This window comes from Taeniopygia guttata, chromosome Z (assembly GCF_048771995.1).
Source record: "Taeniopygia guttata chromosome Z, bTaeGut7.mat, whole genome shotgun sequence".
Classification (NCBI taxonomy): Eukaryota; Metazoa; Chordata; class Aves; order Passeriformes; family Estrildidae; genus Taeniopygia; species Taeniopygia guttata.
Window position 1 is genome coordinate 73915295 of NC_133063.1, and position 24013 is coordinate 73939307.

At 36.1% G+C, this 24013-nt stretch overlaps 1 protein-coding gene across 4 annotated transcripts in view; it reads right to left on the bottom strand.

Moving 5' to 3' along the window:
- The window catches only part of BNC2 (basonuclin zinc finger protein 2), a 334037-nt gene that overhangs the window by 13970 nt on the left and 296054 nt on the right, over nucleotides 1–24013 (bottom strand). For all 4 annotated transcript variants that reach the window (XM_072922942.1, XM_072922941.1, XM_002191156.6 and 1 more), the window contains exon 5: nucleotides 17754–19720. In XM_072922942.1, coding sequence (XP_072779043.1) covers nucleotides 17754–19720 — 1967 coding nt within the window. The remainder of the gene's footprint in view (nucleotides 1–17753; nucleotides 19721–24013) is intronic.

Here is a 24013-nt window from a genome sequence, read left to right on the forward strand (position 1 = left end):
TAGTTAGGATAACTGTAACTATTGCTTCCATGTGTTTGTGTCTATTATTTCCTTGGTTTTCTGCTGAGAAAAACAACAGTCAGGCATGCAGTGAAAAAAAGTTCAGCATTCACTAAATGAAGAGATAAGAATAAACTGCCATGTTAAAGAGGGGGCACCAAGCCCCAGATAGAAGAAGGCCATTCTGAGAAAGACCAGTGTAAGGATGCAAACTCTGCTGATGCTCTGATAAGATGAGATGACTCCCTTATTAAATTCTCACTTACAGCAGTAACAATCAGTAATCTAGTTAAAGTATGTACCAGCCCATAATATCTGTCAGGCAAACGATGTGCAGAAATGTGTGGACCAGTTCTGGCACCCTGCTGAGTACTGTCCCTTTTCCGCTGTCAGCAGTACTGTTGGATTCTTCTAATATAATTACATTGACTTTTATTCAATTAAGTGCCATTCCTAGCCTTAAAAAGAAGCTACTTTATCAATTGATTCAGGTGTAATGCAATAATAAAGATGAACTCATGGCAGTGCATTAGCTCTGCTGTTCATAACTTCTGAACATAGGTTCATTCATAGCAGTCGATTTCCATTATGCAACCACAGTTCAAAAGAATTGATTCTTTTACATTCATTTCTTAATCTATTTCACTTGTGCTTAATACTGTCCCTAAATATCATGTGTGAAAACATTCTAGTGGAGAAGGAGGTATGAGTTGTGAAAAAAATTCATTTATTTAGATACTGAAGTTTTGAAATCTTATTAAAAACCCCAAAGTCTCAGACCCCCTTCTGCCTACCAAACAGAGATTTTCCATCCCAATCCAACCCTTTTCCCACTGCTTTGTCACTCCCAAACCCTAGGAGTCCCCTTCGAGCCCTCAGCCAATGCTAACCACATGTCATCTTGTTCATCTGCTCCTCCCCATGACACCTAAAGCTTCTTGCTTCAGCTATTCTGTTCCCTGATGTGATTTACAAAGCTCCTTACATCTTCCTCCTCTGCTGCCAGGTATGTGTAAACAATGGTCCCTGGGTAAGCTGAGGCACAGCTTGGGCAGAGTGATTTGTGCCAATGCATGAACACTGCCATCAAACAGACAGAAAATCTTGAAGCGAAATATGCCAAAACCTGCTGAGCTTCAGCTTGCCGTGGCTTCATTACTTCTCATACCTCAGCTAGCTAATTTAAGGCCATCTCTGGTGTCATTTGCAACAACACAACTAATGCTGTATCTGCAGGGAAAAGAACTTAAAGAACATAAATTTTTGGTAGAAATAAATATAAGTGTATGAAACAAAATATTTGACCTAATTAAATTCTTTGAATGCCTCTAGACTTCCTACATTGCTCATTTGTACATCAACTACCAGAATGGCATTTGATCCTCACAATGGAAATGTTGTGTAAAGGCAACCGGTGATTGAAGTTTTCCAGATAGAAATACGCCATCACATGAGTTTAACTAAAGGCATATCTCATTCTACTTCAGTTACTATAATTTACCAGTTCCAAGGCAACAAGGGATGGTGAAGAGAGTTTGTTCTGAAAATACTACCTGGGGCAAAGAATGTCCAAACACCTGTTGAAGTCTGTACTACATGTCAGATACCCTTAAAAATGAGGAGGGTATTTTTCCAAGATGTTTTGAAATGTAGCTTGTTGTGGCAAGGAAGTATGAGCAAATTCTAGGACCCAGAATACTGGATTTTTTGACATAAATACCACTCTTTTATTTTCAAGTTACTGTTAATTAATTACATATATGGAAGGCAAAAGTGTGTGCAAAGCTCTCACTAGAGTGAATTTGGCCATAAGAATGGAGCAGTTCTGCCATGAGGATGAAAATTATAATGATAATGATAATGATGATACACACAAGATCTATGGGTGTGGTGAAATGTCAACCTCTGAGTTCACTACTGCTTTTTCAGACAGGAGTTCCAGTAGCAGTGCAGTGCAGAATCCTACAACAGTTCAGAAGCTCCGAGACTCTGAGCATGATCCCACTGGTGGTATAGTGTTTTCCTTCTCATGCGAAGTTCATGGAAGTATTTTTTTTAACAAGAATTAATTGTTGGTAACACCTCCACCTACTGCTTGCAAGTTTCTTAGTGACAGATGCACCATGCATCAACAGAAGAAAGCAGTTACAAGCCTAGGAAATATGGTAAATTAAATGTACATAGATCATATATATATGTTTACATAGATCATAAATCCTGACTGGGATCTCTTTAGCAATTTCTTTCTACACTTGTCAAGGAACCTGATTTTGTTAATTTACTGCCCATTTGTTGGAAAGAAAAAAATGTAATGGCCACTTTAGTGAATTTTTTTTAAATTTAGTCAGTCTTTTAATTTCATTTTGAAGTGAGTGAGAAAGAATTTATCAGAGTAGAATTTGTCCTGGTGTGGAAATTGGCATGAATCCTGTGGATGACTCAAGGCGAAATTTGGATGCACCCATAGCTGCAGTCCTATCTGCACCAGGGCAAACCTCATCTCTGATGCACAGAGCAGAGATAGAGAATTCAGATTAAAAGAGCACTGTTTGTTTAGATGCAAGCATTATAGAGGGCACAAAACCAATTGCATGAAAAATTAGGTTGAATGTGCTCACAGTTCAGGATGGGCTGTTGAGATTAAACACATAGTATTATTTTATTAATCATTTTAGCAAGAGAAAAGTATGATTATACTTAAATATTATGGGATGAGGGAGAAAAAGGGAGTGAGAATGAAAGAGATGCACAGTTGTTAGGGCAGTCAGTTAGGGACTGTGGAAATCCACTCTATGCTTGATGCATAGAGACAGAAAAGTCAAGCTAGCCGATGTCTCAGTTAAATGTCCTAGCTACTACTTCTTGTCTGACTATAAGTAACAAAACTCCCTGATAAAGATCTCAGTCAATGATCAAAGTAAACTGTATTGTTCATTAAAATTGTGAAATTATCTATTTCCACATTTCCAGTTGTATCCAGCCACAGCTGTTCCTATGTTTCCAAGAAAGTCACTATCCCAGTTTCTTACATTTCAGATATTCTGAATGTGACTTTTTTGACAAACACATGATTTGATAAATTAATACCACCTAGCCCTACCATTATAACATTGCAAAGAAATCACAAACAGAATGTGACAGCAGGAGGCAATCAGTCTTTGGTCAGCTTTGTTTTGAGATCAATAAGTGATCCCAGCATTAAGTAACACTATGAAATTATATTTTGAGACTTAATGCATGTAAAGACAGCATAAAATTATTTTCTGTCTAATTATGTTCTTTTCCGAGTGATAGTAGATTTATTTTTTTTAAAGAAGACAAAGGCTACTGTTGGGGTACAAAACCTGAAACTACAAAATCTTCAGCAGTTTGAGAAGGTTTTGTTAGAAAATCAAAGGCCAGAACACAACTGGCTGATGATTTATGTACAAACTGATGAACCTCTTATTAAAGTTGGATATAGAAGTTACTGCTCTAGTTCTACAGGCCCCATAAAAGCTATCTTCCTGCTATATTTAGTTTACAACTAAGCTCTATCAATCTGGTTTAAAATATAAACAACAAAATTTTCATTACTCCTCCTGTGAGACTTTTTCTTCAGCTCAGTATTGACCCTACATTTTTATATATAATGAAAAGTTTTCTTTGTTTCTCTTCATGTCAAAGGCAAAGAGAATTAAGACTTTAGGTCTTGTTTTAAATTTTTTAGATTTTAGTTACTGACACAATTTAGTAATATGCTCTTACCTCAATTTTGTGTCCCTTTCCTGCTTGTTTGCACCTGAAACTCACAGAAAGGCCCAAAATAGGCAAACACTAAGGAAAGCAAACCCAGAATTTTATGTTTTCTCAGAATCTCTGCAGACTGAAAGTGCTGAGTTTCATGCAGCTAAAATCAAAGAACCAGAAAGTAAGACTCTGGCTAAATATAACGGTGTACATATTTATGAGAAAGATATGGCCTCAATTCTGATATTTCTTCAAGAAAGAATCAGCAATCATTTCTCTCATTTGCTTACAAAAATCAACAATAAAACAGCTCCTAGAATTTAATTAGTAACAGAAACTGTTAAAGAAATTATCTTCTCACTTACTGTTCTAATTTTGCCACTCTATCAGCAGTTGTTGATACAGGTTTGTCTTGTTTTGGTATGGGTTTTTTTTTAAATTAAAAATAAAAAAAATAATCCATAAATCTAAGAAAGGATAGTAACAGTTTGAAGTCACGATCTAACCTAAATTATAAAATTCACATTTATCTGAACAGGGACAAAGTTTAAGTCTGTACATTAGTGCTTCAATGTATTTGATCATATTTAATTTGCATCTGAGTGTAAGAGGAAAAGTAGGTATAATGGCTAGACTTTAGAAAGAGTAAAAGCAAAAATTCTATACTACTCGATAAAACCGTGGCATTTCTACATGAACAGGCAATAGCATCAGCTCTTGAGGCCTGAAATTGCATAGAATCTGAAAAATATTAACCTCTCACAGGAAGAAAATCCAAAAGGTAAAATACAGTTCAGCACCTATTAAAAAAAAGTAAAAAAACACAGTGCTTATTAAATACAGGAAATAAAGAACAAGCAACTTCTTGCAAATTAAAGATGTGGAGCCCAGTCATTTCAATCCCTTTCAATATGAAACAAATCACTCACTCTGGTCACGAAGACAGCTCCCTCTACACTCAAATTATTCACTTGAAGATAAGCTCCTATCAAACTCTTTAGGGGTTTAACTAATTTACTGCACAGATACGGCACGTCTGTTGTAATAACAGGTAGGATGTATTGGGGTCGACCATTTATCAGAATTAGACTTCTTTTTTCAATTCACAGTGAATTATGCTGCCTACACTGCTCCTCTTTCTCAGAGCTTCCCATCCCCTTACGGCCCCTAATGTGGCAGGCAAACAAAATTGACAGTCTCATCTTGTCAACAAGGGGTGATTCTCCTGAGAAGCCATTTAACTTTGCAGAGGAAGCAATGTATTAATGTGCCTGTCCCAGGAATGTTAATCATCTTCAAGCTCCCTCTAACTTTGACATGAACAAAATCACCAAATTTGTTTACTAAATGAATTGTAATATGCTAATAAGAGAGCATGACATATACGTAAAGCCAAACAGATGGTTTGTTTACTCCACTTTGCAACTTTATAAATGTTGTAACTCTGAAGATGTTAGTGAGAATTATTGGTTTGCTGGCAGTGGCAAACATGCCTTTTGCATACTTAATCCACAGTTAGAGTCAGAAAACAATTTATCATCACCATGGAATGCATAAAAAATGTTAATGCGGTGATAGCATGTAGGAAGGCAGGATAGTTGATTGTGCGGGCAAATACTCAGGGTAAATATGAAACTGATATTCATAACTGATATTTGCTACCAAATAATTAAAAAAAAAAAAAAGGTCTGTCAGGCTTGGGACTCTTGAATGGTCCAATAATTCAGTACATACCTGTTGAGCTCTTTAGTGAAATGGTCCTCATGGTGTGAACAGAATTATGTGTTCACAACAGTTGTGTGTGCTCAGAAGCATTGAGGTTATGTTGGACTCTTAATATATTACTATTGTTGTCCATTAAATATCAAAAGATGTTACAAACAAAAAGCACAATTACTGGCGTACTTGCCAAAGTTGCTGAGAAACGATCTAAACTCCGTTGCAACACTTCAACCTCTCATTTTACTGGCTGCCTGGAAGCAAAACAGACTAATTGCAAAATAGCCAGCAGTCTTGTCTAATATCTGGACTGGTTGAGAAAGTTTAAAAGAGGATTTATCTGACAGAATATTTTCTAAGTGAACTAACACAGTGTCACAATGTTACATGCACAAGAATTCATTATACATATGACAAAGGCCTTTTATGGCCATAACAGGTGCTTAGCACTGCTGTTTATCACTCCAAAGCTTTTTCTACAATTTACACAAGCTCTACAGAGAAGTTTAGATGGTGCAGTGTACTGCAGTCATGCATGAAGTCCTCATATCCACTTTGTTGGATTTGCTAGTCCTTGACACAAGGTGTATTTTCCCTTAAGAATTACTGAAGGGATGAAGAATACATGCATTAACATTTCTTTTCAAACCTAAAATTATCTAAATTTTACATGATCCAAGTTTTGCAATCAGAAGTTTTCATCCTTCATTAATTTTACTGCTACAGCCAAAAGTGATAATTTTGCAAGTTTTTACACACACAGACCCTAAAGTTCAGCATGCCACTCATTAATTTTACTGAACTCCAAGTTTCAGTTAATGCACAAATAAAAACAAAATTCAGATAGAATTCCTAGTTTTCCTCAGCTCTGATTTCAAACTAAATCTTTCATCTAAGATGTTGATGCACAGCAACACATTATCTCATGGTTTGCTTAGGAAATTTACAGATTCTTTACTGATTGAATATCAAGTTCAAAATAATAAAACCTGAGGTCCAGGGATAGTTTTGTACAATTTCAGCTGCCACAGAAAATCTGTAAACTGTAATTTATTTGGATCAAAATGCAATAGTAATTCTTGTTCCTAAAGTTTGTCTGTCTAAAAATGCTGGCTTTATTTATATAATACCAGAGGAAACTATAAAACCAAATATGATGTGGCATTTCAATAGGGTTTCACTATTAGTAATTTTACATTACTAAATAAGGACCCCTATCAGGTCAACAGATAGCTGTTTATTCTAAAATCCCCTCTCATTGATGCCCCAACTTCTCAGTAATTTCAATCCTCTTAGTTTCTTCCATACATGCTATTGTCAGCATTTATTAAATTCTCAACTTTTTACCCATCCACAGGAGAATGTGCAAAGATATCTAAGTTCAGCTTGCTGTCCAAGGATTATTTTGGAAGAAACATTAGCGGCCGTCCCAGCCTGGCGCTTATATCTCATTTGAAACATCTACTCATTCCTGACCAACAAAGAAAATTTCAATAAAGTACTTTTACTGGTTTAACAGCAGTGAGCTCCTGGGATTGTCAAAGTGCTCAGTCTTTTCCGAGGAGAGAAGGAATCAGCAGCTCAAATATAATTAACCTTCCATTCTCAATGCAAACTGCCACGCACAGGAGCTCTGCAGTCTATTAGTGAAGTTATAACGGCCAACAGGCAGAGGCAAAATTGGTCAAAAAGTTGGCTGCTGCTGTCATATTTTTAGAATTATGATTAATGACACTAATAATGTGGATGATTACTGATACGTGTATCTCCTGCAGTTTATCATATTGCACTGGCTGCCTACGTCCACAATAAACATGATGCTATCATTTACCTCTTTATTGAAGGCAATCCTTCTCTTGAAGGAGCACATTCTAATTACTTTGTAATGTTTTATGTCTTAAACATTTTGCAGCTCTGGACCTTGCCAACTGCTTCATGTCTACCATTGATTAATTACAGAATGTTTAATCAAAATTTAGAACCTAATGCAGTCATTTATGAATGTGCTGCAGTGCCAAGACAGTTAGGCTGCCATCCCAAGCTTGGAGAGTGCTGAGTTCAAAATTAAATCCCAGAAATATGGAAGATGCCAAAGATTTTACCTCGAGTGATTTGAGTTTAAAAATCTTACTTCAGTTGATGAATGACAGGCACCCACTCAAAATGAAAGGTCTTTGTTGTGTATGTATGTGTGCTTGCATGTTCCTTTCACATTTTTCGTCTTCAAATGTCTTAATTTTTCTCTTTATACCATTGTTGCTGCAGTTGCAGCCCCTTTACAAGCCTTCCTTGCTGCTAAAGCTCCTGGAAACACCAGTCAGGAGAGTATAGTTTTGAAGTGGTTAAACGAGTGAAAAATAATTTGCAGGGACAAATACATAAGTTTTTTTTTTAATGTGGATTTTTATGGTACTGTCATACAACCATTCACCGTTGAAGTTAAGTGTTTTTTTAATACCATTACTGAACTGCTGAAATGGATGCTAATATAACTTGGAGTGCTAATGTCAAATCCTGGTAATAAAAAAGACAGACTGCTGAATGAAATAATTTCAAGTAAAAAATAGAACAAAAGTGCTCTCACTCTCGCTCTACACTTTTATTGAATTGGGACTGACTGAGCCAATTGCTTTAGAAGTCTGTAAAACACAATTACTAGTGAGCTGACTGACCCAGCAGTGCCCCTTCTGTGACAGAACAGACTAAAAAGGCTGCAGAATTAGTGTTGTTCCCCTATCTGGCTATCAGAACTGAGAGACATCCAGTGCAGGATCTGTTATCCTTCCTGCCAGGGTCCCTCCTCATGAAATCTTGGTTCTCAGTCTTGCATAATGTATAATATATATATTGTATATGTATCTGTGTGCATCTTCCTCTTGAAATAAGGGCTCATTAACCATCTGAGAGAGAATCCAAGTTCTCTTTCTATCCATTTGATTTTTACATCCTTATCTAATAGCATAATGTATGTCATTCTTTCAGTACATGCATCCACAGGCACACATATACGTTTGATCTATTTTTATTTCTGCATATTGTGTGTAAAACACAAAAGTACAACCTGAGGTTTACAGGCAGCAAAATTAACTATGTCCCATTTGTATTTTTAGTTGTAAGTCGCTGAACTGTAATTACTTTCTATATTCCAACATAACAAAGAAAAGAGAGAGGGAGGAAAAGGGAAAGAAAGGGGGAAAAATGTATTGAACTGGAAATGCGAAACACTTTCCCTAGTTAATAAAATAAGCAATAAAGTTTGTAAAGCACTAAAAACAAAATCAGTAACACTGGAAATAACAACATATAAACCCTATAATTTACATTTTGTGTTTTAGATTCATATAGTTTGACACAGACATACAGCTTGGGACTTTCTTATCCCTCTTTATTCAAAAGAAAAAAAAAAGAAAACCAAAATGACAGCAAAAAATATCCTCTTATTACAATCTTATTCTTTCCTACTTTCCCTCTGCTTTCCCCACACAAAACAAACCATTTAATGTTTATTCACAATGCCAACAAAGTCCTGCAATTCTTTCTCTTTTATGGGAGCATACATTTCTGGCAAATCTAAAACTCTTTCATTTCTCTTCCAGGTCCATTTATATGAAGCTTGAAGGTGCCTCATGGCAAAAATGTTAAATTATTTCTTAGACAGATCTTTTAAAGCAATGCTATTTAGGGCAAGCTTAAATGTGAAATAGATTCTTAATTAAAAATAATAATAATTAAAAAAAAAGTTTTCTTAGCACATGGCAAACTGCTCATTCAAAAGATGTTGCTGGAAAGCAGGAAGCACTACATAAGACCGATTTTTTTTTAGAAGTAGTGGTTAAAAGTGTTGTGCAGAAATATCCAGTGTTTGCCATTAAAATTTCAATTTGTGATAAGCCATAAGTGGTATCTCACCTGAGATATTCCTGTGTTACTTCAGGCCCCAAAAGACCATCTGAAGTACCTCTAAAGGTACCATTAGAGAGTGTTTTATGTGTACGTGCTGAACGTGAATGAGTGGTTTCTACTGAGGTACTACAGCATAGCATAACAAATACTGGTACACGATGTGTGGCACTGCTTGCCTGAAGAGACAAAGGACAGAAAACTTCCAGTATTGCTGGTCAGGATTAAGGGGTAGTAAAAGGCTGTGCACAGTGTTTTGCAGTTCACCTGCAGCCTACACAGTGGTCTCTTCCTTGACATTGTGGACCTCTTAACTCTCTTTCATAACTCTGCGTCTCTTCCCTCAGATTCACCCAGAGATAAGTAGTGAGCAGAATTTTTAACTTTACCACTAATATTTTCTAACTGAACAGTATATTTCCGAAGCTATAGGCTCTACTTCACAAACTTTCTTTTACTCTCTGTCATATTTGCTAATGACTAGCAGATTGTATAATCATTAAAAAATATTCCAGATTTAGAGAACTTGGATTTTGGGTTTCTTTTCCCCAGAGCCCATAAATTGCCAAATATTTTTGAGTAATATCTTTTACTATGATGCATTTCAGTGGAAAACTCTCCTGTCTCACCTGCCTTAGTAGCTAAGATGTATTTTGTCAAAAAGCAATGGAATAGAAATCCAAATGATCTTTGTTTTACTACACTGATTATGTGCTACATAATTCTACTTCAAAATATATTTTGAAATGTCAAAGCATTTTGAAATATAACAAAGTGTTATAGCTTTTTTGAGGCATCCATACACGGTAAATTTTCCCCTCTTTCAATTTTTTTTTTTTTTTTTTTTTTGGTGTTTGCGTGTGCTTATTTGCTTGTTTTGGGGTTTGTTTGCTTGTTTGTTTTCATTCGTAAGACTTCCCTCACCAATTTTCTTACTCACATTAATTCGTATATGTCCCAACACAGTCACTCAGTTCATGTTCCAATGAATGAAACAGCTCAAATCTAGGGGAAAGAGCAGCATCGTCATTATGGGGAAAAGACAATTGTCTCAGCTATTAATAATCTTTGGTCAGGATATAAGATCTGATGCAAAGTTTACTTCTTGAATTGAAAGTTTCTCTTTTCAAGCAGACATGCACAGCTGACAAATGAATGGATCATGGTTGTGTGTATGACAGCATTTACCTGCCTGAGTGTCTCTGTCCTTCACTGAAAGCTGTAAATCCAAAGGGCAGTAAACATACAGCTATTCCTGACACAAATTTGTTTCCCTCACCCATCATTATTTCTCCCCAGACTCCTGCACCTGAGAGTGTGCAGTGTCTTGTTCCACCCAGACTTTTGGATGTAGTGTCCTGGTGTTATCTTCTATCTGTAAAGTACAGCTTCCTTCACTGTAGCAGAAATCTTACAACTTTCTTTTCTAAAGTATAAAAGAACAGCTAGAGGCCTTCCTTGCAGGAACCTATGGATAAATGTTTTATTTAACCCACTTCCAAAAGACTCTAGAGAAGATGGGACATCTTCATAAATGGGGAAAAGATTTATTCAGATGACTGGAAAATAATTCTCTCCCACTCTCTGGAAAATTTGTGGTTCTTCCAGTGTTTTCTAGGAACCTAGGAGCAATTGGGATATTATGATAGGTTTTCATGTCCCCGTCCTGTCTTCCCAGATAATCTCATTCCCCAAACAGAAAACACACAGAAGTTAAGCAGGAAACTTGGACAAAACACATTAAACTTTTACACTATTTGTCACAATAAATACCAGGCAAAAATATTCCTCAATATATGTTCTGCTTTTGGCTAGTCTTTTCAATGTTTTACTTATGCTTCCCACCTATGTTAATCCTGGTGTAGCAGTTTGTTTAAATAAATGTTTCAGGTCACTGAAAATACCTTGTCTCATTTGCAAGTTCACATAAAAATGAGACTTCTTGAACTGTATAAAAAACTGTATTCTCCCTCTCTAAGTGACATAATTTTGTATCCTAAAGCAGAACAAGAAAATGTAGACAGCAAATTGTTTTCAAAAACAACCACCAGCTCCAATTCAAATCCCAAAGAAATGACTGTATGTAGTTGGAAAAAAACTTCCTCTGTACCAGAACTGATTCTTCAATATTTGCTCACATAGGTAGACTTTTGCTTCAATTTATTTATTTTCTTTTAAATTTAAATATCTTACTAAAAATCTATTTAAACATCTTATGAAGACATTTTTTATATGCATTCTATTTCAATTCTGCTTCTTCTGTTCACATTGGTGAGTATGCAATATGACAGGCAATCTATGTTCAACATGACTACTCATGGAAGAGGTTAGATCAGTAGATCTGTGTTAGGGGTGGCACAAAATGTTTCTTTATGATACAGCTTCTCTTGGGTAAGGAAGAGTTATGAGAACATTAGCAATGACACACATCTTAGTGTCTCTGCAAGAAAAAACCTAATGGTTCATTCAATTGTATTGGATATGCAGCCAGTCTCTTTGTGAACTGCATCATCTTCAGAAACAATAGTACAGCTGTAAAATGTGTTTTTATTTTTTAAAATGTATCAGATACAATTTTTGTCTCTTGACAAATGGTTCATCAAACACCCAGTGTCTTAAAACCAGATTTCCTTGTTCTTTTTGGAAGAAATTACAGTTTTATATGACAGCTAATTATATCTGGGGAATAGAATAATAATCATCATAGACTGATGCAAAGTATTATATTTCTTGGAGCCACAATTGAGTGCATTTATAGAAAATATTTCTCTAAAAAGTTATTTGTAGAAGATTCCAACCCTAGTAGGATGATTAAGAAATGGATCCTGTTGTGTCAAGGAGGTGATAACAGGAGGCAGGTAACAGCTTTCTCACGTCTTCACCTCCCTTGATAATGTTTGCAGTGGCTCATCATAGGTAACTGATGTTAATTTATTCAAGCACACCTGTACAAGGGCCGGAAGTCAGGTAACCAGACAAAAAGTATGCCTCTGCTTTTTCCATACAGCTACCCAGAGGCCCATATCTGCACAAATTTAGTTCTGGAAACATCAGCAGGTTTTAATAAACCACCTACAGATGTCTTGATCCATACAAATCAAGGAGTTTATGTTTTTAAATCTGGACTGATTTAACTTGCAATCAAATGGCATGATCACACTTGGCACCAAGAGTTGCCTCATATTTATTTATAAGTCACCCTGAGCAGATATTATTTTGTTTTAAAATTTATTCATGGGGCTCAATTACCTTTCCCATCTTGTGGAACACACACACACACACATGCACACACACACCCATGCACATGCATATTCATGCATGCTCAGTTTTTGAGAAAATTTAAACCTAAAAGACAAACCTGAGTAATGAATAGTTCTACTTAAGTAGCAGACAGACAAAATGAAAAGTTTTGGTTTGTTCCTCTGAACAGGTACACTGAGAATTAATTTATTTTCCATACTTGAGAGAAAGGAAAGCATAGTAACCTATTGTTATTAATGTTGTGTCCTAGCTTAAAACCCTGATTTAAACTGATTTTAATAATGTCAGTACTGAGGTGAAATGAGGATTTAGCATGCACTAAGTCTAATTGAGAAGATGGCTCTATTTCTCCTCCAAAAAAAAAAAAGGAAAAAAAAGTTTCTCAGCAAGACCTAATAAAGGCAAAAGTTTCACCTGCTACCTGTTTCATCGCTGGTTTTGACCACAAAATTCTTGGCTCTTATAGGTGAGATACTAAAATGAAGCCAAATGGTCTAAGTTGCTCTTTCCGACCTTTAATTCTGAATGTGTTCTTCAGCTCAGATTTAGATGAAACTTTGGCATTGCTATCCTCTTTGGTCAGGAAATAATTCTTCCTTCCTCCTACCCACATGTCGCATCCACAGTTCAGGATCATTCCCTGAACAGCTGTACCTTTGTGCTGACTTCAAGGATTAACCATACCTATCTCTTTGTAAGGAAAACTCAGTGTGTGCTGGGATAAAACTCATAGATGAGGCTGGGAAAGAGAGCCCAGGAGAATCTGACTATTGTGGCCGCTGGCCCTTTCTTCTCACTTGCAGGAAAGATCTTCTCTGTCTCCAGAGAGAATTCAATCCACAAGGACAAATCTTTCCATTCAAGTGGTCGGTCCTCAAGGGAATGTATCTTCTTCCCATCTCTTTTCCATTTAAAAAGTTACTTGAAAAGATGTATTTCCATTCAAAAGGAGGCTTTTGACATTGTTTCTGACAAAATTTTTAATACGGTCTCTTTTCGTATTTACTCTCCATTGTCTTTGTACAAGATTTAGCCTGACCATCATGCCTTCAGAAGAAAGGACATCTGAAGTAAATACAGGAACAGAAATGGATGAACAGCTATTCAGGAAGTGGTTGTTGAAGTATGGAAGAAAAAGGGGTTTACACATGTCTAGTGCTTGCAGGTAAAAAAGTCAGAAAGACTACTCTGAGGAAAAGACAAAAAAATCTAGGTATTAAGGGTGATTTAATGAGTGATGTTACTTGTAACTCAGAAGAATGATGAAAATATGTGCTTTTAAATATATCTAGAGCTTGACTATAGGAAAACAATACTGTTAAATTTTTAGAAGGGATAACAGAATTTCTGGGTCTTTAATAGTAAGGAAAAAAGTATTTGCTTTCCTTCCTCCCGAATTGAAAAAAACCACATGTGAAGTGGGACTCTAAAATCTTCTGGTGATCTTGACCATAATTTGCAAAGATTAGCACTGGTTAGCCAAAGATCTCAGAGGATATTCCAACAATGCAGGCAGTAGGATATTTATGCAGGTGTTGACATTGGCAGGAATGATGAAGGAATGATAAAGCTAGATTTGGTCAACCGTAGCACAGATTGCTACAGGATGCTTTCTGCAAAGGGAGGGTTTGCAGCTCTGACACAGATAAAACCCCTCCTTCATCCAAGCAGCATTGCTTTTGCTCCTGACGTGATATGCTACCTCTGGGAACGAGCAGTCTGTATCACAACCCCTCTTTTCCAAAGCCCATTATACAGTAGCTCCAGCACTGTCAACAATTTGGGGTTTTGTGTATGTACAAGGCAGGGGTAATATTTGATTAACCTTTGATTAACTAGGGTTGCATTGGAAAAGAACTTAAGCCAAATCAGATGCCTCTAAAGGAAACAAAAATAACCAGCCAATGTTATCTATCTATCTCCACTTAAACTTGCATTTTATTATAGAACATAGCTAGAGTTGTGAGTTTTAGATATCTAACTAGTTATAAAAGGATTAATAATATAATTAATATAATGCTAGTAATAGGCTAAATAAAATGACAAAGATAAAAACTTCACAAACTTTTAAGCTATGGAATTGCTAAAACTCTGATTTCATTACAGAGATAGTATTGAAAGTATTTTAAAAAAATGTCCTTTTTATTTTCAAAGCAAAGACACTCCAGCTAATCAAAGACTATGAGTGACTCATAACACAAGCAAATTACAGAGACTTTTGTAATGAATCCAAAATGGGACGCAAATCCATTTCAAATATTATTCAGGAGTTATTACTGTGTGCTGTAGGTAGTTAACACTTATTTCTCATAAAGCAATTGTTAGCAAAATGCTCCTGAGTTTTAAGTGAAATTGATTTAAATGGCTGGAAGAAGTTCTCACTTTGCAGTTCTATTAATCTAATTATCTACTTATATTTTGGTGATCTCCATAATCTAACAAGCTGGGAATTACATACACTCTCTCTTGGGGAAAAAAACGGTATTCAAAAGGATGATGAAAAAAAAAAAACTAAAACAAATTTAATGGAAAAATTTTGGGGGTAATTAAACAGTTTGCAAAAGACCCCCAAACAATAAACAAATCAAAGAAGCAAACAAACAAAAAATTCATTGATTCAACTTTTATTTCCTAATTTTTTTTTTTAAACAAAACTGCCCTTTTTTGGACAAAGGATTAGAAAATTTTACTTAAATCTTTCATTTGCTTTCTTTGACATGCTGTATATGTGCTTTAATTTCTGCACATTTCTAGATGTTGCACTTCTAGATAAAAATAGATAGCCCAGGGAAGTTTTGTATATATTTCTTGCTCAAGTATCTAAAAGAATTATCCTGAACCATGAGAGAATTTCCTGGTTCTTTCATGGCTGAAAGTCATTTCCTGACTGCTGTTGCAAACCAAAACTGATAAACAACTACTAAAAACTAGAAGGGCACACAAATTGTACCACACCTTTAAATCTTTTGAATTACAGAACCATTCTTGAATCTTTGCAATTAAAAAATATAATATGCAAAAAAAATATCTTTTGTGCAAAGTGCAACACATAACTGAATCATATCCTGAATGTTACTAACGGAATGATGTAAGAAGATTGCCTTGTCCATTACACAGCTCAAAATTATATGCAAATAAGAATTTTATCTTTAAATATGCAACCTGTAATTTAAGACACTAAATTTCATGCTTCTTTCAATAAGCTTAATAGTATTATCCCATGTATATTCACAAAAAATTTCAAAATGTGCCCTATATGCAGGTTCTTTTCTTAGAAAAATTTTATGCATGTCATCACAGTCACTCTTAGAATATCTAAATCTTTACTATGATAACTTTATTACTATCCTGATCTTTCAAAGTATTACAACTGAAATTTAATACACTGCATAAAGTTCCACATCCTAAAGCTAATCAGCTTTTGCTTCACATACTCAATTCCAAGCTATTTTGTGTAATATATGACTGATTTTTCATAATTCATTTAAGGAAACAGACTGACCAAACCAAATTCTTAACTAACAAAGACTATGATTTCAGGAACTGAAAGGAGTTTCATGCATCTAAGCTTAGCATAGATTATACCACTGATTCACATACTTCTCTTGTTAAATTCGAGACTCATAAAACTTAGCACACAGCAAGAAAATGAGTCTTAATTTAGATCTACCTGTTTTGCTTCTAGTAGTTTAATCTACTGAAGTGCAAGTCCTAAATTGTTCTACTTAGGTGTTTTGATCTTGTATTCTTATGTTTGTTCATATATATCTGTTTAGTGCATTTCATAAATGATAAGAGAAGACATGATATATTTGGGTATGGTACTCTTCATCAAAACAGTGAATTTTGGCTGCTCAGTATCCTTAGCACTGACTTGCTTTCATTTTATAGGATAAGAAACATTCCCTATCAAACCAAATCAATTTCAATGAAAAAAAAATGCAAAAACAAATCAGCAGCTGTATATGAAATGTTTGGCTAGTTTTAATTTCCTTCCTGTCTGCTGAATTTTTACAGCCTAATGAAAAAATATGAAACACAAGTAAAGGAAAAGAGGTGACCCAATTTTACCATTACTCCATGAACCAGAGAGATTTTGTTACATGACAGGATGATCATCAAATGAGAGAGTTTTTATCTGCAAGTACAAAATACTTGTGTTATCCTATCACTTTGAAAAATTCCATTTGTATTACATTCTCTTCCGGAATCAAAAAGAACAATCTATTAAAAAAGCAACCAAAAAAACCCCCAGAACGAATAAAAAAAATCCACTCTTAACCAAAGAGTTTATGGACCAGCTGCTTCTGTTTAAGCCCAACTGCTTTTGTACTGATGCAGCATAGGCTCAGGCACGATGTCATCTGAAGGACCAGCAGCATATATCCTGGTTGATCTTAAAAATATGTAGGGAAGCCTTTTCTCTCTGAATGTGCATAACTTCCACTGGTGGAGAAGGCAGTTGCTCACATGCAGAAAATAATAACATAGACTAAATGACCATAGTGGATAGAGATGTGTGTTGGTTCTACTAAAGAAACAGACAGTGATTTTCTTAATTCTTAACATTTATTTATTCCCACTGCAACATAGCACCTAGCTGTAAAAAGAACAACCTTCTAATGCTTCTTGATTGCTTTTGTATGACCCTATGAGGATGGAAATAATTCCAGTTCTTTATTACCTGTCTCCATCTTTTCATTCAACCATCCATCCATCTTTGCCCTCCTTTCTAGTTCTATGGTTTGATATGCATGCAATGGAGATATTTGTATTATATATAATTTACTGTACACTTAATAGAAGATCTTCTTGTTTTAAATGTTACAAGAAGAAGAGAATAAATGTAATGAGGGCTGCAGCTTATAAACAGAAGTACAATACACATGTTCACAGGAATTTAGAAAGTATAATGACATTTACTATATAGCCAGTCACTTAGGAGGATGGCCCAATATATACCATTCCAAATGCCAAGGAACAACGAAAATCTTTAAGTGATAAATCTGTTTCAATGTCATGGGAACACAATTGTCACTTGTCATTACTGTGCATCTCTCTATTTCTTCATACAGCCTAAACTGCCTATTCTTCCATAATTCAACACATTTAATAATGTAGAAAATCAATTAATATTTACTGACCTGTCTCTGCTTCTCCGTGATGGGAACGCAGCATTACAGCCAGCCACTGTGCAGACATGCATCTCTTTTAAATGAACATTTCGGTAGTGAAGCTTCACACTGTAGGAACTCTTGAAACTTTTCTTGCAGACATAGCAGATCTTGGGGTCTGGGCTGGAGCACATTTCACCTTCTGGGGAGAACTTCTGAGGGCTGCTGTAGTTGAATGTAGAAGCAAAACTTTCATGAAGAGCAGCCATACTGGCACTGCCTCCATTGTACAGTCCATATTGGCTCATATAGAACATATCATATGTGGGGTCTGTATACTCTTCCTTCACCTTAATGACATCCTGGTTGGAAGAGTCATTGTGGTTTTCATCTGGTCGGTCACTGTGCATCATAGATTTTTCACCAGGTTCATGAAGGCGATCATCACCTTCCAAGGATTCTTCACATAATTTGGGCTCTGATGACTCTGACTCATTTTCATAGTCTCTCTCATGCTCCTGGTCTTCTGATGTCATGCTGTCTGCCCTTCTTATGTCTGGTCTGGACATACATCTGCTTCTGTCACTTTTGGAAAAGTCTTTAACAGACAGGCCAGGGCTCATTTCCTCCTGAGAATGGCAGTGATTGTCATGACCAATGTCATTCACCATCGTGCTTCTGTCATTCACCTCTTCGTCTTCATCATCAAACTCATCAGCAGTGTCAATAACTTCCTTTTCAATTTTAACTGGCATGCTTGACTTCCTTGGCTTCTTCTTGGGGGCAAGGTCTGCATTGGGCTCTGGGGTGGGCATTAACACTGAAGGTACCGATGACTCTGAAGGAGGAGGGGGATGCTGCTCCATGCCACTAACAGCTGGTATTATGGGACTGGTTGGGAGTGAGGTTGGAGGACTCACCATCTCTCCAGGAGTAAGTAAATTTCTGTAAAAAGGAGGAACAGGTTGGACAGTCTTTAAAGCTGGGAAGACCAGCTGACTGGGAAGAGGGTTCTGTAGTACTGGGTCTAGAGGGGGAGTGGTAAACCCCATTGGTGGACGCCCAGGGCTTGTTAAAGTTAGGCTGGATTTTGTACTTGCTATAACAGGAGTGGCAGCACCTGATGTAGCACGAATTAGATCTTTGTCACGGTTATTCCTTAGCATAGGCATGTGGAGGCGAGGATTTGGGTTAGCACTGTGGCGATTGCGGCTTCTGAGAGAGCTGAATACCATATTGCAGCCTTCAATAGTGCATCGATGCTTGATTTTCAGGTGCACAGCATTGTAGTGGATTTTAAGAGTACCTTTGTCATAGAAAGTTTTGCCACATGCATTGCAAAACACTCTTCCTTTCCTGGAGGCTGACCCCATTCTCCTCATTCTGTGAATTCGGAATGAGCTTTTTGTGTGTTCCGTTTTAGATAAATCATTGACTGGCGTAGGTGTTTGAACAGGAGAGACACAGGCTGGCTCAGTTTTGGGCTCCACATTTGTGATGCTGGTCAAAGCATTCCTGCTGGATGCTTGCTCATTCTTGAAAGGTGTAGGGGAAACTTCAGATTCACTGCTCTCATTATATTCGTTTTGGGTCGTAAGGCTTGGTTCACGGAGCCTCATTGCTGGCTGTTCCAGCAGGAGACCATTTGGAGGCAGCCCAAGCAATGGAGCTGAGACTGGATTTATATACTGGAATGGAAGCAGGAATGCAAGGCTATTTGGGATGTTTTCAAAATGATGAATGCTGGAAGGGTTGCTATTCTCCAGGTGAGCAAGGAGACTTGGGCTCCTGGTGCGATTATTGCTTTCAATAAAAGTCCTTATATCTGAATCTGTCTTTGAAGATGGCACAGCCACAGCCTGCCCTTCTTTTTCTTGAATTGCCATCAGCTCCACGATAGATTTTGTTTCTCCAAATCTCAGGAACTGCTGAAGGGTAATGATCTCTTCTTCCCTGGACATGATGGCCCAGCGGTCCAGCACCTTGCCTGCAGCATCCTAGAGGCCATATCAAAGAAACAACAAAGACAAAACACAAAGAAAAGCTTATTGATTCTGCATAATTATTGAAGAAGGTGCTCTGCTGCCTGAAAATGAAACACTAAGCCCAAAAAACAGGATGCAAACAGTGTTAATAGAACTTGACCAAACAACACAAACTTTCCATCCATGCAAATACTGTAATTAGAGTCACAGTTAGAAAAGCAGATTGAGTTTAATAGTGTCAGAGTACACAAAATGTAGACTCTGTGACTCTGTGATCTAAAATGCTTTCAGTACTTTTATTTTAACAACAGTGATCTCTATAGAATGCTGCTGTTAGAATACATTGGTAAAACATGAACTGTGTTTACACTGGTGTTGTGCACACCACTGTAAAATACAAAAAATCGTACCTTAATCACTATTAAATGGCCACACTATTAGAAAGAGCTAAATAAATACAATTGATATATTTGCTCCTTAAATATGAGCAGATATAAGACTGAAATCATTTATAGGCCATTTCACAAGAAACTTTGATTCAAGGCAAAATATCTTGAAAACAGCACATAACACATCTACCTTAATCCTTTTTCCTGGAGTATTACTGGCAATTGATTGATTTTTGTAAGCTTGTGACGCTGGTATGGTTTAGACTTGAGAAATTACTTTTTTTTGTAGCTGTTTTATAAATGACAGTTAAAAATATGTAAAAAAAGTAAGGATCTGATGGATGTAGATAGCATAAATGTGTAAAAATGTTGTCTCTTAATATTGCCTTCTGATAGCAAGGGAAAAATCCAGAGAGAATACACATCAGTAATCACAAGACTATCTGTTGTTAAATATACATTAAAAAGCATTTCACACTTTCATTTTTGCTAGTAAGCATGAGATTTGCCTGAAGGTAGGACTTAAAAATTCTGCAATGTAATGTCAGGCAATCCATTCAAGCGAGTATTGATAAAAACATATTAAAATACTTATATAATGAACACATCATTTTATTGGCATCTTTCCTTTTGGGCAAATGCTGGACATAAAATTAGCACAGTAACTATAACCAACAAGAAATGTGGAAGGCCATCAAACCAGAATTAGTCCAATACTTCCTCATGCATTAGACAGTTTGAAAGCCTTACAAGACACACCACCATACTGCCTCTGATATTTTCACATCTTGAATCTCAGGTTCAGAACTTACCTGAAGACTTTGGATTACACACTGCTGCAAAAATCATTACTCTTGTTTGATTATGATGTCTAAAATGCCTTTCTTCCCCTCCAGCCCCTTTAACCCCGGATTTATTTTTTTAAATTTATTAAACTAATTAATTATTTTCAGTCTTCAGATGACTGATACTTCCCCTCCCTCACATTTCCTAGAGTACTAAAAAGCAAAACTTTGCAACGTCAAATAATAAAGCATGTGTTTAATTGATTAGAGTTGGTTTTGTTATTTCAGTTTGAAAATGTTCAGTTCAGTTCACCTCTCTGGGTTTAAAGTTAATGCTGAAGATTAATGCCATGTATGTTTCAGTACCTCACAGAAACAACTACAAAATCCTTATAAATGCTCCACATCTGAACTTTTACAATCAAACCCTGAAAGACAGTGAAACTCTCAACAGCAATTAACTTGGAAAATCTTACCCAGTTAACCCAGAAGGAAAAGGAAAGCCCCAAAATCCATCTTTGTGTAGAAAATGTTCATTCTGGATTTATGGTGATGAATGAAACATCATGATGCAGATACTGGTTTTGGTTTGCTGTATTAGTATGGAAATGTGTTCACCTTTGAACACCCCTAAGCACAGTGGACATGTCTGATTTATATGTCTTTACAGTTCTAGATGTAGCAGTATTTTACAGGCAGTTAGAAATCATCTGGAACATCAAATATCTAACAGAAATCATCCAGAACATCAAATATCACCCCCAACAAGAAAAATAAGTGAAACAAAACCAAACCTAAATGAGATGGGTGGGAGGAAAAAAGCACCAAAGCCATAAAAAAAAAAAAAAAAAAAAAAAAAAAAAAAGTTTAAGGGCAGGTTCATATTTTAACACTTCAAAATTATAATTTTTTTTTTCTACCCAAATAATTTTAGCTACTCTCCCCTTTGGTAAGATCTAAAGTTTCTTACATCTACTCAACAACTTCCAGCCAACCATAGCAGTTCAACATATGGGTAATTCCTAAATGGAATTGCAAAACCAGATTTGAATCAGATTTTGATCTCCAGGCCTTTGCTGTCATATCTGACCTCATCTATCTGCACACATTTCCCATCCCAAATCATAAATATTAATTCTTTCTAACTGTAATTCCCACAGTTTAAAGATGGAAATAACATTGTCTAATTTACACTGCTTACCTGTATTGAATTAGAATTCCTGTCTGCAGCCAGCTGCAGGCTGCTTTGTAATGTATTACTGCCACATTTTATGTTTTTGTTTTAATTTGTAAATCAAGTTATATAACAGATAGATGCTTTACAGAAACTGATATATAACTAATTAAAATTTAATCAATCGTAGCTAGCACAAGAATCACTCATGAGAATAGTAGGTCTGTTACAGAGATCCTGTAACAGACCCCTACATGTAAGGAGAAGGTGGTGTCACACAGTCCCTCCCTGATGGCAGCACAGCCAGTTCTCTGCATACACAGCATAGACAGGCAAGCCTATAAATACAGGGGTTCCCTTTCAGGGAATTACTCCACATTTAACTGAGCAAAGCTGACACTTAGCTACATGAGTTACCTCTTGATGAGACACCACCACTCTTTGTTTCACTTTGTTTAAGAATTTACAATGAAGAACACCAGACCTTCAGCAGCTGTTAAGTCCTACTGATCAGAGAAACTGGCAAATAAGGGTGCGATAGTCATGGGGTTACCCTTGCTGTCATAGAAAAGCAGGGAAATAAAAAGTTACTCTTAAATAATCCTTGTCTACTCCTACTAGCTATATGAAGCTTTATCTTTTTAATTTTCAGCAAGTTTTCTGGCCTTTTTTACCCAACAAAAACAGAGAGAAATATGCAGATGCCTGTATTTCATAAAATTTGCACTGCTTATGGATACTGTCTAGCATATGCTTCAATATTTACACAGTGAAAACTTTCCATAAATCATTGTAAGCATGTATTACACAAAACTAGATAAAGAGTGAATAGGAATGTCATTTTTTGATAAAACTTAAAATTAACAAAAAAAATCTAACCATTATCCCATTTGAATTTAGCTATAACTAGCTAGGGATCTTTCTGTATATGGTAATACTTGATTAGAGGTTCAAGTCCTTTCTTACATGTAATCGATTTCTTGTTTCTTACAATCTCTCATGTTAAATTTTCTCCCTGAAGCCATTAAAGCATATCAACATTTAAATACTTCATGACAAAAGGTTCCAATTTATATTACATTTTCAGCTCACAACTGATTAAGCCAAGCCTCCAGTGACAATGTGTACCAGGAAGTCAGTGAGTACAGAGATAGCACTGCATGCATACAGCTCTAAGCCAGGCAGGAGACAAGTAAACCCAATCTGTGCTTACGTTCTTCCTACTTTGTTCAGACACCCTTGCTTTGATTTTTAATTTAATAAGTTTTATTTAATTTATTTATTTAATTATATTTTTACTGTGTGGATCTCTTTCTCATAATTTCAGTTGGAGAAAATCTTTTCATCTATAAACCATATTAAACTGACCTCCAAGGATCCAAGTTATAACCCATAATATTTTCTAACTCTAACCACACACTCAAGCCTATTATTTGAATAAACAGATCCACATGCACACATACACCATTAGACCTGTAAAGTAATTAATGGTTTATCATCCTGAACCTGCCTCCTGAATTTTGCTGACTGCATGTTAGGAAGAAAGGTGTGTGCCAGGATATGTAAGGGTACATCTTGTCCTAAACTTCTAGGTCTAGAAGAATACATGGTGGGATCAAGACTACTATCTTGAGTAACACAGTCTACAAGAGACAATGGACACCAAGATCACTCTAATTTTTAGGAGCTTAACTGGGGATGGTTGCAAAGGTGTCTTCATTTCCTGAAGGCCTTCAGCCTTTAAATCTTTCAACTGAGCTTTAAAAACTCCCAGTTTAAAAACTGCCTTTTTAGAAAATAAGGTCAGTTTACACATGCATGCACCATAAACATACACTGTAAACCTGGAACTTCTATTATGAAATCAGTTGTTTTAAATTCTTGTTTTCTGTGAGAAGCTCCCATGACTGCATTACAGGCAGAAATTTTATATGTTTACACACAGAGAAGCACATTA